This window comes from Gavia stellata, chromosome 3 (assembly GCF_030936135.1).
Source record: "Gavia stellata isolate bGavSte3 chromosome 3, bGavSte3.hap2, whole genome shotgun sequence".
Lineage (NCBI taxonomy): Eukaryota > Metazoa > Chordata > Aves > Gaviiformes > Gaviidae > Gavia > Gavia stellata.
This window is the reverse complement of record NC_082596.1, coordinates 30,477,698-30,493,552: the sequence shown is the minus strand read 5'-3', so window position 1 is coordinate 30,493,552 and position 15,855 is coordinate 30,477,698. Positions and strand designations below refer to the sequence as shown.

The window sequence follows — 15,855 nt, the reverse complement described above, 5'->3', positions numbered from 1 at the left end:
ATGCGATTGAAGGTCCAGAGGGAGTGCATACCTGCCTGCTCCTATACATACATATATCGCCCTGAACATGCTATTATCTATGAACGTACAGCTCCTACGTGACACAGCACATTCCGTGTAATGTCCCTTCATAACGCGCTCCACTGCCTTGTGCGATGGGGCATCCAAGAGTCTTTTCCCAACAGCATTTCTTTCTTGAGGGGCACCTCTTGAATTCTTACACTATGTGGACTTTAAAGCTTCTCTACTTTCATCTGATGGTAACTGAAGGAAAGAGGCGTACCTGAACGAAGGTTAAGGCCGAGTGTATTTGGACACCAGTGCGAGGGGCTGGGTGAGCATCCGAAATTATCAGTGCCTCTCGCCAGACCATCAGCGTGTTGCGTGTCCTGCCCCAGGAGACGGGAGAACATAGTTTATCATTAATCTAAGCGTTTATATATCAAATGCAAACGGTGAAATGAGCGACAAGCTATGGCGCAGGGGAAAGGCAGGCTTGCGGGGGCACATCGGGCACTCAGGTCGGTCGGTCGCCGACGGCCCGGTCCTCCCATCCTGAGGCGGACTCCTGGCCTGCGCCACCCGCCCTGGGGAAGCCCGAGCGACAGCCTGGCCCGGCCCGCGTCAGCCAAGTGTAATTCCCCTCCCGCACGCGGCGGGGTTGACCGTCCTGCCCCGGCTCTCCCGGCTGGAGGCCGCAGGGCAGAGGAGCGCCGCCCCGCCGGCCTCCCGGGGGGACGGGCCCTGTACCGGACCCGTCGCCTGTCCCGCGGCGCAGCCCCGAGGGGCGGACACGGCCCGCTCCCCACGGGCAGCCCTTCGCCCCCCGCGGCCGAAACATGCCGGTGTCCAGGCAACGGCGGCGGCGTCACTTCCTGCGGCGCCGCCCCTCCCGCCGCAGCCCTCGGGCCGGGGCTCCGTTCCGGGCTCGGGCCGTTGCAGCGGTCGCGACACGTGGCGCGGCGGGGCGGCCCCGCTGGCGGCATGGCCGCGGCGGCCGAGGCGGCGGGCGGCGGCAGCAGCCGCCACGAGAAGAGCCTGGGGCTGCTGACCACCAAGTTCGTGTCGCTGCTGCAGGAGGCCAAGGACGGCGTGCTGGACCTCAAAGCGGTGCGAGGGCGGGGCGGGGTGGCGGCGCCATGGCGGCGGCCTGCCTGCGGCGGGGGGGCGGCGTGCGCGGCACCGCCGGGCCTCGCCGGCGCGCACAGCCCTGCCGCGCTGCCGGGAGGGCGGCGCAGCGCGGGGGCCGGGCCGGGCCGGACCGCGCCGCCCGCTCCCTCCCTCCCTCCCCGGGTGGCGGGGGGTGCCCCGGCCGCTGACGGGCTGCGGCTGCCCGGTGGTGGCTGACAGCCGCCGCGGCCGGCTGCAACACGCGTTCTGACTCTTCTTTAAGAGGTTAAGGTGGTTACCGTGCATGAAATGTAGCTCACGGGGGTTTTTTCTATTTATTTGTTGCTCTCCTGTGCGCTGACTCAGTGTACGGGCTGTTATTTAAAACTGTTTCTCACCCGTCCCCCTCGATGTCCTTTTAGCAAGGGAAAACGATGTTGAAAAACAGCCCATCGCCTCTCCAGTACTTCTTTATAGACAGCAAAGATGCTTAATTGGCCGGGGGGTGGCGAGTCATCCCCGCCCGCTTCCGCACCCTGCCGCCTCGGAGGCGTGAAGGCGTTGGGCCGCGCAGCGGGAGGGCTTCCCCGCGGAGCCCAGGGACAAACCCAGCCCGCGCCGGGAGGTCGCCCTGCTGCGGGAGGGACCCGACCCTGGGCCAGGCGTCCCACTTGCCGGTTGCCTGGAGCATGCTGCTGCGCTGGCTGGGGCGCTGCTGGGGCCCCCCGGGCTGTTGGGGTGCGCAGTACATCAAGGCGAAAGGGTGTTTTGCCTGGCTGGCTGCGGTCTTCAGCAAACTGCTGAGGAGTTAAGCGAAGTGCAGGAGGAGTCTGGCTTGGCGCTTTGGTTACGTGAAGTCCTTTCTGGAGAACCGACCTTATTCGTTGATTATTGAGTTGAGGTGAACGGTGTTCTCGGAGCTTTTTTGTGCATCCCTGTTCGGAGAGCAAGCACTTCAGTGATGTTACTGTGGCTGGTGAAACTTCAGGGTGAACTGGGAGGGACATGGGTAGGTTTTATATTTCTCCTTTAGTTATGCTGTGTTCTGGACAAGTTGATTAACTTCTTAGTATTTAACTGCTTCTTTCTTTAGTAAAACAGAACTAAGCTGCCCACATCTCAGGGATTGCTGTGCAGCTTACTTTATTATCTGTCATGTGCTGTGAGGTGTTCCAGGTCAGTTTGAGAAGCAAAACATACTCAATTTGTAAGACGTTGAGCCAAAAAGCTTAGCTTAAAGAGACAAAGAGGATGGATTTGAACAGTAAAGTTGGGCTGTGCAGAGGGATGAGATGACGTTTCTCATTCCCTTTTGTGAGGAAGGTATCCAGCCAGAGGGAAGGAAGGGTTGATAGCCAGGGAAAAGTGAGTGGGCATTGCAGCAAGTCATAGACATTTCTGCTCAAGACCTTTATTGGAGGCTGGTTTCTGAATTACAGGATACCATTTGTTGAAAGTAAATACTAACTGAAGTGAGTAAATCATTGGTACTTTCATAAACAGTGAGTCAGAACATACATTTCTGTAACTGGTATTTCTCATAAAGAAGCCACATATCTAAGGAAAAATAAAAACCAGCATGCGTGTTACGTTGGTGTGCTCAAGACTGAAGAATCAGGATGGTCTTGAAATGGAACAGAGCGTTCCAAGAAATGATTCATGGGGTGAACATCTTCAGATGTCTCTCTGCTGGCAGGTATTGACCGTCTGATGTCGTGCTGCTGATTAGTATTTCTGTAGCAAAACCAGCAGTGCACTATGAAGAAAATACACTTTGGAAACATTAAGTGTACTTGTGGCTTTGTGATTTAGCAGTTGAGAGTGAAAAGCTGTTCTATAGGACATTTCCTGGTGATTTTTTGATACATCTGTAATTATAGTTAAGTGGTCTGTAAGAGGATACTTTGGGACATGTGTGCTGACCCATCACGAAGCAGTAGTGATGCATCGTCCGATGTGTAGGCACTGTTCCTCGCTTTAGGAGCAGGGAGCACTGTGAGTTCTGTATGCTCAACTTTTTTTGGAAATGTTTTAGTGCTGGACACTTCTTCTAACACCTGACAACTTGTGGGACGTGAGGATTTTCTTTACTTGGAATTTGAACTCTACAGTACTTACTTCAAAATCAAACAGCTATTCTCAAGTAATTGCATAACTGTCCCTGAATAACCCTGTATAAGCAAATCTAGTTATGAAAATAAGCTTAAAACATTAAGGGATGAGATGGAAGGGAAAGAAAGTTCCTATGTGCAGCAACCCATGAATTGCAAGGAGGAGAGAAAAAGAGCAAGATGAGTGAGTAAGGGATAAGCCGCTGAAATGACTCCCAAAACATCGCATATTCTTTCTTTTCAGTAGCATACTATTGCTTCTGCCTTGATTTCTTAACTGGGCTTGGTTTATAGCAGAATGCTGTCCCTGCTATACTGTCAATTAAGTAGCGTTTCTGATCATCAGTGCAAAACATCAGGTACTCTGAAATCTACTTGTTTGCTACTACCTTTAGGAATGTATTGATCAGGAGCAAATTAACAACTGCCTTACACTTGCCCTATTCCACAGAAGAAGAAAAAGCGTATCTATTAAATTTTACATTCCCTTAACCTTTATGCACGCAGTGATATTCAGTAGTTTTATGTACAGGTTGCCAAGCATGCTGTTCAATTTAAAACTCCCATCGAACTGTTGACAGTCCTGTTGGGGAGAAGGTGGTGTCATCTGCTACAGGCACAGTCCGGCAGATGCAGGACCTCTTTCCTTTGACACACGGAGAGCAAGCAGGCGTTGCTGGCTCTTCTGCTTTGTTAAGCTTCTCAGTTATGACTCTGCCACAGTGCTCCAGCGAATTCCTCTGCTCTTCAGTACTAATGCAGCGACTGTGCAGCTAATAATTCCTGCTGCCTTTTGTCAGCTCCCAGGGAGCAAAGAAGAAGTTGTGTGAGAATGCACCCAAACTCTTAATTATCCTTTTTCTGGTTGTCTTTTTTTTTTTAATTTCTGGGCAAGGTTTTGTGTGTGTGTGCATGCCTGCCTGCAGCTGAAACTGTGCTGAACGGCACGTTTTCCGTATTCCAGAAGTTGCATAATCTTAATGCACACAGAACCGAAGCACTGTGCTTAGATGTTTTTCTTCCAGTTCAGCACCTGTCTATGAGACAATCGTACAGTGCTTGTCTTGGATACATAGGTATTCAAAGTATGAGGAGATACTGGAGGGAATGACTATAGAGTGCAGCAGCTTTACATTAAAAAGATTTTATGAAGGAACTCCAAATACAAATAATTCAGAGGAAGGAATGTGGAAGCTACATCCAACCATCTTAACAGGGCCATTGTGGTAGATGTCCCTTTCTTGTGCTGCCTGGATCTGCTTCAACCATTTGACACTGGCTGAGAAATGATGAGTTTTAAAAGTGTGTTTGACAACAGGAGATTTGTTGAAGAGTCTCAGGAAGCTCTTCTAATTATTGAAGTCATTAGTGCGTAGTTTGTGTGGAGGAACTGAATGCCTGAACTTAATTTCTGAGCCTACCAGAAGGTGTTACACTGGTAACTGCTAGAGTGTTGGGGAGGAACTTTTCAATTGTTTTTTAAAATATCTGTGAAACACTCCATAAAATTTTGAGAAGATAATTAGGTTATACAGCTAGCACCAGAAAGTTCGTGAATATCTGGATTAAACTTTCCAGATTGGCCCCAGTTTGATTTCATTGTTGAAATTCTTGTTTTAAGTTGTTGGGCTTTGTAGCTATGATAAAATTATACGCAGTGCTAGTAAAGCCAAATACATATGTATACATATACATATGTCCTTCATTTTCTCAGTCCCTAACCTGGGCTTCTGGAGCCTGGTTTGCAGCAGTAGTGAATCGCCACTGCTGGTGTTAATAGGAGCTCTGCTTTGGGCATACGAAATGCAGTAGAATTTAGAGACCTCTCCAAGTTTGAAGCTTCTGAAGTTGGGCTCTCAAAATTAGTGATTTCTTTTTTTTAGTCTTAAACTTTGGTTTGAAAATACATTAAGATGAGTAAAGCATTTATATATTGTACAGACAGGCATTTTGGAAAATATCATGAGGTAATGAAAACGGTCTTAAAGCAATTTCTTCATCATGCAAACCATGAGCAGTAGACTAAGTCCTAGGTCCCTGTGTCGAGCAATGGGAAAAAAGCAGAAAGTAATTAATCAGAATAGCAGCTGATTAAGTGTGTGCTGTCCATTCCTTGCACTAAATAATGTAGAGAGCTTGTAGAAATACTTCCTCTGAAGACTGAGATATACAGGGTGTTGATTAAACATTGCACAGGCAGCATCAATTTTGTCACTTCCTATGTATTTTGTTTTGTTAGATAGGAAAGAAAAGATTTTAACAGACTGCTACAGAAGACCATGCAAAAGATAAATGTTGATAACAGTATCAGTAGAAACACTGTTTAGAAGGTACATCACTGTCAAGGAGAAAGAGCAGTGTTTATACTTCATGGCTGTAAGAGTGGGTTTTTTTAATCTCCCTTTTTATTTCATTTTTTCCTTTAATTTTACTTCACTAGCAAAACATTCACCCATATAAATTGGACTACTCAGTCCTAGTAATTAACTTTCTAACAGGAAAGTGTCATTTCTTTGGAAGATTAGTGAGTTTGTTCATGGTTCAGAAAATACTGCAAAAGGAGTTATATGGACTTTGCTAAAAAATGAATTCAATTTTCCTTCCTATTTGTGGCTGTCTCCAGTTGTACTCTTCATATAGGCTACTTTACTGAAAGCATTAATTTAATAGATTGTTGGACAAACTGAAATAAATCATTATGTGCCTATAGTGGAAATTAGTTGGCTTTATGCATTAGTGCAAATTTGGGGTGCAGAAGTCTTTGTCAGGTATCCTTCTCTTTATTTTTTTTCTTTTTCTCTTTTGATCTGTTTAACACATATAATCCCTTGTAATCGTTGTATCTGAGTGTCCTGGGTAGTTACAGAGTCAGACTCCTCTTTGCTTTCACTCCTTTTGGCTAATATTCTTTGAACTTGAGCCACTTTACAGCATCAAAGAGATGAGGGCGTGGAAGGCACAACTAGCTCGTTTGGTTATTTTATCTTAAGTCTTTGCATCAGGTACATAAAAGTCACCATGGAGAGAATTATGGCATGAAGCAGGCTGTTTCCTCTGCCTGACACTCTGCTTTGCTTTGAGTGACGAGCTGTGACAGCACGCAGACACACGACCTAGCTAGCTGTAACGTAAAAGTGATAGTGTGACAGCGGTGAGCATCCCTGTGAGCTGTAGGAGAGTTCTGGTGGCTGTGAAACGGCTCTTGGTACTCGGTGTGGCAGATTGAGCAAGCCCAGTTACGCTGCGAGGTGGATTCATGCAGTGAAATGTTAGAGGATGATGCTGGCTTGAAGTATTGCAGCTCTCCTTCAGCCACGTTGTGAAATTACAGCCCTGTCATTTCGTATCCTAGCATAGTTTAATCCAAACAAAGACTGCAATACCTTGAGTGTCAGTGGAAGGGATGATAAACTTACGACGTCATTGGCTTCAGAGGCTTGTTCCACTGCAGGGGGTTGCTGTCTGCCTTACCTACTTTTTTTCCTACCTTCTAAAAAGAGCATTGCAAGCTCCTCCACGCCAATGAATAGTGCACGCTCCGAATACCGAACACAGTCTTTGCAACACAGGTGAAGTCTCCTCTTTGATGAGGGTGGGCCTGCTGGCCTTCAAAGAGGTGACTCCTCAGCACTAAGTGCAGGTGCTGAACTTCTGAATTCATGATTGAGCATCTGGCTCTTGAAGAGCTGAGCCTTCTTCCTTCAGAATGACATTATTTGGCATTTTTCCAAGGGAGGGGTTTAATTGTCTTTTGCCCTCAGCATGCAAGTTGCTGATAGTCGCCGTTCTCTTGACAGGCTGCTGATACCCTTGCTGTGAGACAGAAGAGAAGGATCTATGATATCACCAATGTTTTGGAGGGGATTGATCTCATTGAGAAGAAGTCAAAAAACAGCATCCAGTGGAAGTAAGCTGTGTCAATTCTGCATATTTTCACATGCTCAAAAGCAACAAAAATTGCCTCCCTCCATTTCTCCTGACTAGATATGACACCATAAAATTGTTACGCTCATCAGCAAGCAATACGACATTTTAGAATTGCAGTAAAGTCGCAAATGAACTTGATTTGTCTTCCCTTTACCTTGTGTCTTTGACACATAAAATCAAGTTTAAAGCATACAGGAGAGGAACTTTCAGAAAACTTGTAGTGATACTTTATAACTAGCACTGGTAGTTGAAAAATTTACCCTAGATGAATCTGGGAAGGGTATTGGGACACACTGTCTTTACCTACTTACCCACCTGTAGCCCATGCCTATTTTCTTTTGGGTCGCCAAAGGTGAAAATTCAAGCTAAGAGTTAGAGGGGAAGAAGAAAGGGCCTGCAAACCAGCTCCAATGCAGAAAAAGCTCTGTTCCAAAAGAAAATAAATTTAGGGGCGGGGGGGAAATTCTAAATTTGATCTGAAGTTAAGAATTTTCATTTTTCTGTTAAAAAACTGCTGGGAGGGTAGATGTTCATTTCCTTCATGTTAAATATTAGTAGATTTTCAAAACGTTGAAAGTAATCTTAAGAAATGATCTTTGCGTGTTTGCTTTAGATTTTCACTTCTTACGGTTTCATGAACCCTTATGCCTTTTTAAGAGGAGTAGGTGCTGGCTGCAATACAAAAGAAGTCATAGACAGGCTGAGGTATCTGGAAGCTGAAATTGAAGATCTAGAACTAAAAGAAAAAGAACTGGATCAGCAGAAACTGTGGCTACAGCAAAGTATCAAGAATGTCATGGATGATTCTACAAACCACCAATATCCTTTTAAATTAATTGTATGCATCTTGGAACTAGAATTAAAGCAAGAGTTAAAGTGTAGGTAATAGGTAAAGCATAATGCAGTCCATTTTATCCAGAAGCAAGAAAAGGCAAATATTTTTTTCTGGCTTTGGTTCAAAAAGAAAGAAAATATAAATCGTATTTACATGACTTTTTAACCTCTGTGACTGTATGATTGGTAACCTGAAAATAAAATAATTTAGCATATATATATATGGCAGTAATTTTTACATCGATGGTATAATCCTGGTGTCTTATTTTAAATGAATTGTATTGCTTTCCAGCACTTGAATTTATACTTTTTTAGCAGTGCTTTACATGAATCTTTTTTTGTGTTGCTTCCTTCTCTTGAAAAGATTAAGCTATCACCTAAAGATAAATGGAGTTGACAAAGTCCTGAAGCCTGACGGGTTTGGAACTGGAAAAATATCCTGTGTGTAAATACCCCATGAGCAGAGAGTTCCTGCTACGTTACTTGTAACCATGTGTTTAGCTGTCTTGCAAGATACCGAGCAAAACGGGCACCTGAGATTTGGAGCAGAAAAGTGCTGCTCTTATCTGTGGTACCACGATAAGTACTTAAAAATTGCTTGCAGTTGCTCTACAGAAACTGTTGCTGTAAAATGGATTTTGTAGAAAGGAGACTGAAGTTAGACATTAGGAAAAACTTTCCTTCGGGAGAGCTAGCACTGGAATTGACACCCCCCCCTCCCAGGGAAGTGGTGGAATATCCATCACTGGAAGTTTTCCAGAAGAGGGGAGACAAACATCTGTCTGGAATGTCTTAACAGTTGATCCTACCTTGAGGCAGGGGAGTGGGATGGCAGATGAACTCTCAAGTCCTCTCTGGCAGTATTTTTATGTGATTCTGGGAAGTCCTGATACGTACTTGAATTCTATAGCGTCAAGTTCGTGAGGTAAATGCTGTTCTTCAAAACAAGATTTTGCATGTTCTCTTTTTTTAGAAGAATCTCTTCTCATTCAAGCTATGCAACTTTTTCCTTTTTGTATTTTCTTCACAGATACAGATATTTTTTTTTCTTTAAAAGGTAGAACTCTGCTATTTTTAACTAGCCATTCTGAAAGCCAAAATCACGCCTTGATTACACCTCTGATTAATAGCAGTAAGTTTATAGTTTAGGCTGAGTTTGGACAAACTTCTTTTAAAGGGCAACAAATACCAGTTTTGTGTTGCTTTAAGAAAAATGTTCCTTGACATAAACTACGTTTTCGTATGTCACGCATGAAGATATCTGCAACTGCTTCAATGGTAAGTTGCTGCTAGGCTTTATTTCTTGAAGTGAGGGATTTCCTGATCTTCCTTTTGAAAACTAACTTGCTAACTAACCTGCTTGTTCCCTGTAAGTATTTTGAATTTAGAAGTATTCAGTAGTGATCTAGTAGTAGGTGTCTCTCATAATGTTTGTGACCAGCAAGTTCTGGCATTTTCTAGTTGTAGTCAGATTGTATGGAATGGAAGCTCAGCTGTTTTCAGAGTACTGTTTTTGGATATCTCTTTCCATATTCATACTTTGCAGCAGCTTGCCTCAGGCTATTAATGGAACCAGGGACAGGGCATGTTGGTTCAACCCACCAGAAAGACCAGGCAGGTCCAAATTTCCTAAAATTTTCTGGTGGCAGCTGTGGCCAGAGGGAGCTCCTGATGATGCTACATAAATGGAGCCAGCTGAAGTTCCATGATGGGGCATTGCTAGTAAATCAAAAGGATTCCTTCTGTACAGGAGGTTTGAAGAAATTGCCAAGAATTGCTGGCAGAAGTTACTTCCCCTGACATCCTCTCCTGATCCTGGGGCACCCAAGGGAAGATTGTTGTTCGGCCTCCAGCTAGGCTCAGAACCATCCCTTCTTTGCTCCAAGGAAGGTTGTGTTTGTTTTCGAGTAAAAAAGCAAGATTAGACAACTACTGCAGAGTTTAATAAAAACAAGCTGTTACTAAAAGGAGTTACTCATTACAAAATGTGGAGGCACCTAGTACGCCAGTCACATAATACTTCATGTAAGTATCTCTTAGGAGGCAAAGGAAGAAAAGCATTATTCCAAGTTATAGACAAATGGGAAATAACGTGCAGGTAGGTGAGTGACCTGCAGTGTGAGGCAGGTTGTGCCAGTGCTGTTGATGTAATTGTGATCTGACTTTAACCAGTAAGTTTTAGTGCACATAGTAAGCCGCAGGTGAGTTTGATAGCCAGCTGTGACATCCCAGTTTTACGTCCTGCAGAAGCTGTGAGCTTAGACACTGGGAAGTGCTGGCACCGAAGACGATCATTAAGACATTTTCTTCCTTCTGTTAAATCGCTCTGTACTACCGCCATTCTTCAAAGCCATAAAGTGAGCTGGACCAGAGAGCTGTTTTAGCTGAAAAAGAAACTAGTTAAACATTTTCACCTCACATTACGTATACAGCTAGATCTGGGGACAGTAACAAATGGGTAAAGGAAGTGGTAAATCTTGTACTGCTATGAGAAAAGGTTCTTGCAACTACGGTCTAAGTCTTGGAATTCTGTGATTTATATTATAGGATATACTTGGATCTTACAGGGACTATGCAAGTCCCACCATGAATTTATTTATGCTAGCATTATGCAGTATTTTAAGTGACCTTAGAGAATTACCATATCTCATTTGAACGGATACCATGCAACACTTAACAAAAGTATGCACACTTAACACTTTCTTAAAAATTGCTATTTAACCAGGAGACACACTTCTAGCAATTCAAGCACCTTGTGGTACACAGTTAGAAGTACCTATACCCGAAATGGTATGTATTGGTTTCTTGTTTACCTAAGGGTTCTAGAGGGACAGTGGAAAAGAAGAGTTACATTAGAGTAGAGAATTTATCTGTGCGCAAGAGCGGGGGCGGGGGGGAAAATTAAGATGGTTTCAGCTGAGAAGGGAGAGTCTGGGTGGGAAAAAGTGGTTTTTGTACACCTAGATAGACTAATGGTAACTCTGTCTTCTATTAAAAACAACACATAATAGTGGGTTTCTTTGCCCTCTCTTCTTCTCTCTTGTTTTTAGATGTTGCAACTTTCCAAATTAGGCATAATTGTCATGAGTTCCCTTGAGAAATTATTAGCAGTGACTTTTATATGTCAAATTTCTTTGCTGTACTGTTAAAACAGCTCTCTTACGAAAAAGCCTTTTAGATTTAGCTGTAGGTTTAGTTTAGATTTAGTTTATGTTTAGTCTCGTGGTACTAGACTGGATAGAGAAACAGACTGCAGTCTGACTTCAGCCAAAAGGCTTGAATGGCTAAGATTAAAGTAGGAGGCCAAATTACTTACCTCTGTCCATCTTTAATTTATTTTTTTTTTTTGTTGCAGTGCTCTGTTTTAAATAGGGTTTACATAGTTGGGAGAGAGCATTGTATGAAGCATGATAGCCACTATGCTTGTAGAAGGCTGAAATTCACCTGAGAAGTTTCACAGCTATTTTTAGTGAGGCTAAGCACAGTCTAATATTGTAAGAGCATCCAAAGCTAGAACCATGAAACTCATCAGTGGTACTATCTTTGTCTGTCTCTGCTGAAATCAGTTCAGGCAATGGTAAGGTTCTCTATGGGACCAAAGTTAGCAGCTGTGATGATGGGAGGTGGGTTTTTTTGGCTTTTTGTCGAGAACTAAAACAGCTGATCTTAGTCTTCATCACCAAGTTCAGACTGGATGTTTTTGCTTTGGTTCCCCTTCCCTGAGGCTCCTTTCCCACTTTTCTCATCCTCATTTTTTCTAGAACATAGGCGCTGAAAACCTATTTGCTGAATTAGCCACTGTGGTGTCAGTGGTCTCATTGAGACTGTGCTAGAGGAAGCTAAGTATTGCTTAAGTAACTTGCTAAAAGAAGGCCTGGCAAATCCGCTAGGAAATTGTTTCTACTGACTCACAATCCTGTGTTCAGTCAGTCTGGTTGAGATATCCAACTGTTTTGGAATGCTTAGTCCCAACCAGGATCATTCTGAAGCTCCATTTAAAAGGAAGCAATGTAAATATAAAGGAATCATTATTTATCGTTCTTGTACTCACGTAACTTGAATTCAAGATTTAGTTAAGCACTTCGAAGAATGTGTATTTGTGTCCTCCGTAACTGTGTTCTGGTCAGGTAAATATATTACAGGTTTGTAATCTTTTTTTTTTTGTTTTAATTAGATCACCTGTATTAAATATTTTTTTCCTGTATATGATTTGCTAAGATTGTGCCAATTATCAGCTCTTCCTAGTGATCTAACTAGAACACCACTGTATTTCTCTTCTGGGAGGTAAAAAGTGCATCAGTTTGAGAATTCTGTTCAAACATCTTCATTACTTTCTGTGGGAAATAACTATACGCAGTTACTGTTACATTTTGTGAAGTTCTAAGTTCTCAAGGAACAGTAACTTTTAAAATATACCACCTTAACAGGGACAGAATGGACAGAAGAAGTACCAGATCAATCTTAAAAGTAGTTCAGGACCTATCCATGTGCTGCTTATAAATAAAGAATCAAGCTCCTCCAAGCCCATGGTGTTTCCAGTTCCTCCACCTGATGACCTTGCACAGCCCCCATCTCAACCTGCAGCTCCAGTGACTGCCCTTAAGCCTGCTACAGCTCCTCAAAATCCACCAGAACAACATGATCTGAACCAAGGACAAGAGTTGCCACAAACATCAGCTGCGGACACGCCATCAGGTGTGTGCAGGGTTTTTCCTACCTCAGATGGGTGGGCGAGGAAGGGGACTGGAGGGAAAGAAGAAATTGTTAGAAAAGGTGGTAGATAAAGGAAAGATGCAGAATTTGCATAGTGTAGCAGCTGTCTGTTAAGAAACTACCCCAAGAGCTTACTAACAGCTCTCAGGAGGTTACAGAGAAGCCTCTTCCTCTTCTGTTTTCTGTCTGGTGAAACAGATTCTCCCCTTGTAGCTTATCATCTTATACCGAACAGGTTTTGGATGTGATCCTGTTAATTATTCTGAGGTGCTTCTCCAGAATGCAGTATGGAACGAAATTGCCAGCCTCTGAAGGAGTATATGATTTGAACATGTACCTTTTTAATGAGACAGATAATACAGGCACCAGTTCCAGCTTTTGTGCCACAAGGTCACTTACCTTCTTCCACATAGCCACAGTGAGAGACTACCTGAATATCAGGTATTTTTTTCATAATAATAGTAGTGTAATATGAAGAGACTTAAGAAAATGCTGTCAGTGTTACAGACTGCATTTCTGAGGGGTCCTGATTAAATTGTGCCTGTGACTTTGGAAGGGGGAGACTCCTCTCACCTCATCCCAGACATTGGCCATGATCTCAAAAGACAAAGCCGGGTGCAGGCGTTTTGTGTTCTCTTTTACCATAACAGACTTTGTAACATGCCTTTCTGTCTTTGTAGACGGCAGCGTGCAGCAGAACAGTACAGCCCCAGCAGCTCCTTACTCCAGCCTTCCAGAGTCGGTGTTGTACCCCAGCCTTTCAGGAGATGTCGCCCAAGCTACAGCTAGCTCAACTGACTACCAGGGCTTGCTGCCCCTGGATGTTAACTGTATTCTCAAACCAAACTCATTCGACATAGCAAAGATGGAGGAGCCCACAGGTAGGAAGAAGCAGTTACTGTTTAAATGTTTTTATTAGTTTCCTGAGCCCTTCTTTGTGACCAAGGTACTGATAAGTTACAGAGGGGGAAAGATGAGCACTTTTCCCACAGAGGATGACAGGCCTTTGTTCATCTCCTAATAAAGCCACTGAGCCAGCTCTGAGTAGCAAACTCATTTTGAGCAAAATACCTTTCTGCCACCAAATAAGCTTCATATTGTACAAGGCTCTAGGGATCAGTGGGAGAAATGTATCAGGAAAAACTGAGGGATACAAAGATAAATCTATTTTACATATACATGGCATGCTATCTCTACAACTCCCACACTGCACATGAGCCATACTGTACTTTGCAATTCGCTGTTTTAATGCAGAAAATATGTGTTGGCTTCCATAAACACATGCTCCTCTCTTTCACAGGAAATATCAGTGGAGATATTATTGATGAACTCATGTCTTCTGACGGTAAGTATTTAGCATCTTTACTTTTCTAATAATCACAAGTAGCAGCATGGGTTTTGTGTCAACAGCACTCTTGGTAGGTGTCTGTTAAATCTGGTGCCAAGAGTCAGTATGAAACTACTTCTTTCCCCTGTACTGCTGCCTCTATCTTTGTGATTCTTGTCTTTGCTCCCCTTTCCATTCCCTGCAACAGTTTTATTTAACAATCAAAATATGAAAGCCTTAATCCAGCAAGCACTTACATGCATGAGTAACCCACCAGTCCTTAATTCAGGAACAAAGGACAGGCTGATGACTAGAGTGCTGCCTTAAAAAAAAAAAATAAAAAAATCTGGTTTAATTCTGTTCTGCCTCAGGCTTCCTGCAGGAGCTTTGAGTAAACATTTCAGAACATACGTACGTGCCTGCATGCAGATTGATACATGGCCGGCTGTGGTACACTAACAGAACAGACAAATGTCACCCATGTCTGCTTTTGCACTTTGGTGGCTACACGCGTGCAGAACTGAACCACAGCTAGTAGGTTCCTATGTTCCCTGCTTCTCTGCTGTCTTGCTAAGGTGCCAGGCAAAGAGGTGAACTCTGCTGCTGGCATTGTTCCTCTTGCCCTGTAAATATTCTGCTGCGAGCAGCCTCTGCTAATATCTGCCCTTCAAGCAGACAACCTCAGGGCTCATCCAGAAAGAATCATGTAATTACAGGATCTGAGGGGCAAGATGGGATTACGTGAATGTGCCAATACATGGCTAAAATGGAAACGGTCTCCACTTCTAGAGCAGGTACAGCATGCCCAGCTGATCTGCACTAGGTTAGTGTGTTTCTCAGATGCAGCATGAGGGCTGAGGCTTCTCTTCTTGTGTTCCCTCCCCAAAGACAGCTTCAAGTCCATGCTTGAAATGCAGTGCACACAGAAACTGCTAGCCTCCATTTTTCATCTGTAAAAATAGGGATAATGTAACTTCCTTACTTAAAATGATAAATATTTGAAGGTTTATATATACAATACTGTAATAAAATGAAGGAATATAAATATAAATGATGGCTTACTGATGAAAGTTTCAAAAGCTGCTCAGGAGCTCATTCATTGCAGGAGAAATTAAGTCCATATTCCACAGCTATCACTCTATTCCAGCAAATTAACTTAAAATACTAAGCAAAAAATGTAGACACATCACTTACTCCCTTAGTTTGAAGGCAATACAGGTATTCACAGTATGTATCCTAGCATGCTTGTCAGATTATCAAGACTATTTTAATTATTAAGACTAACCCTGATACTGGTAATGACAAACATACTGAATTATGAGATAGGGCTGATATTCCAACAGTGTTTTAATTTAAACTAAACTATTCCTGCTTTACAGTTTTTCCTCTCTTACGACTCTCTCCTACTCCCGGAGATGACTACAACTTTAACCTGGATGATAATGAAGGAGTCTGTGATCTCTTTGATGTGCAGATACTAAATTATTAGATATTGTGTCAACCAGACTACTTATCTACCTCTAACTATAACATTCTAGACTTCTTCATAACCTAAGTATTTGAATAATGAATGTATAACTTCTTAGTTCACTGACTCTGGGAGTATATTTCCTTTTGCTTCCTTTAACTACTTCACAAAACAAATTCAACAAACAGAAAAAAGGTCTTTTATAAAAAAAAACAACTCTGGCACGTTTTTTCACCTGAGTGTCCTCTGTGTAATCCAATTATTTGGAGTTTTCCTTAGTAAGAAAAGTGAAAATACTTTATAGCCTTTTGATCATTTTTTAAAAAATGATTAGGCTTCTTGCTCACAGTTAACAGCATTTTCTT

At 43.2% G+C, this 15,855-nt stretch overlaps 1 protein-coding gene across 1 annotated transcript; it reads left to right on the top strand.

Annotated features, from left to right (window-relative positions):
- Positions 1-984: 984 nt before the first annotated feature.
- E2F5 (E2F transcription factor 5) lies at positions 985-15,517 on the top strand. Its single transcript, XM_059836134.1, has 9 exons — positions 985-1,110; positions 7,019-7,128; positions 7,806-7,967; positions 9,217-9,260; positions 10,708-10,772; positions 12,410-12,677; positions 13,376-13,576; positions 13,996-14,040; positions 15,402-15,517. The coding sequence occupies exons 1-9, from the start codon at positions 985-987 to the stop codon at positions 15,509-15,511; spliced, it is 1,131 nt and encodes a 376-aa protein (XP_059692117.1). The 3' UTR covers positions 15,512-15,517.
- The last annotated feature ends 338 nt before the right edge of the window (positions 15,518-15,855 follow it).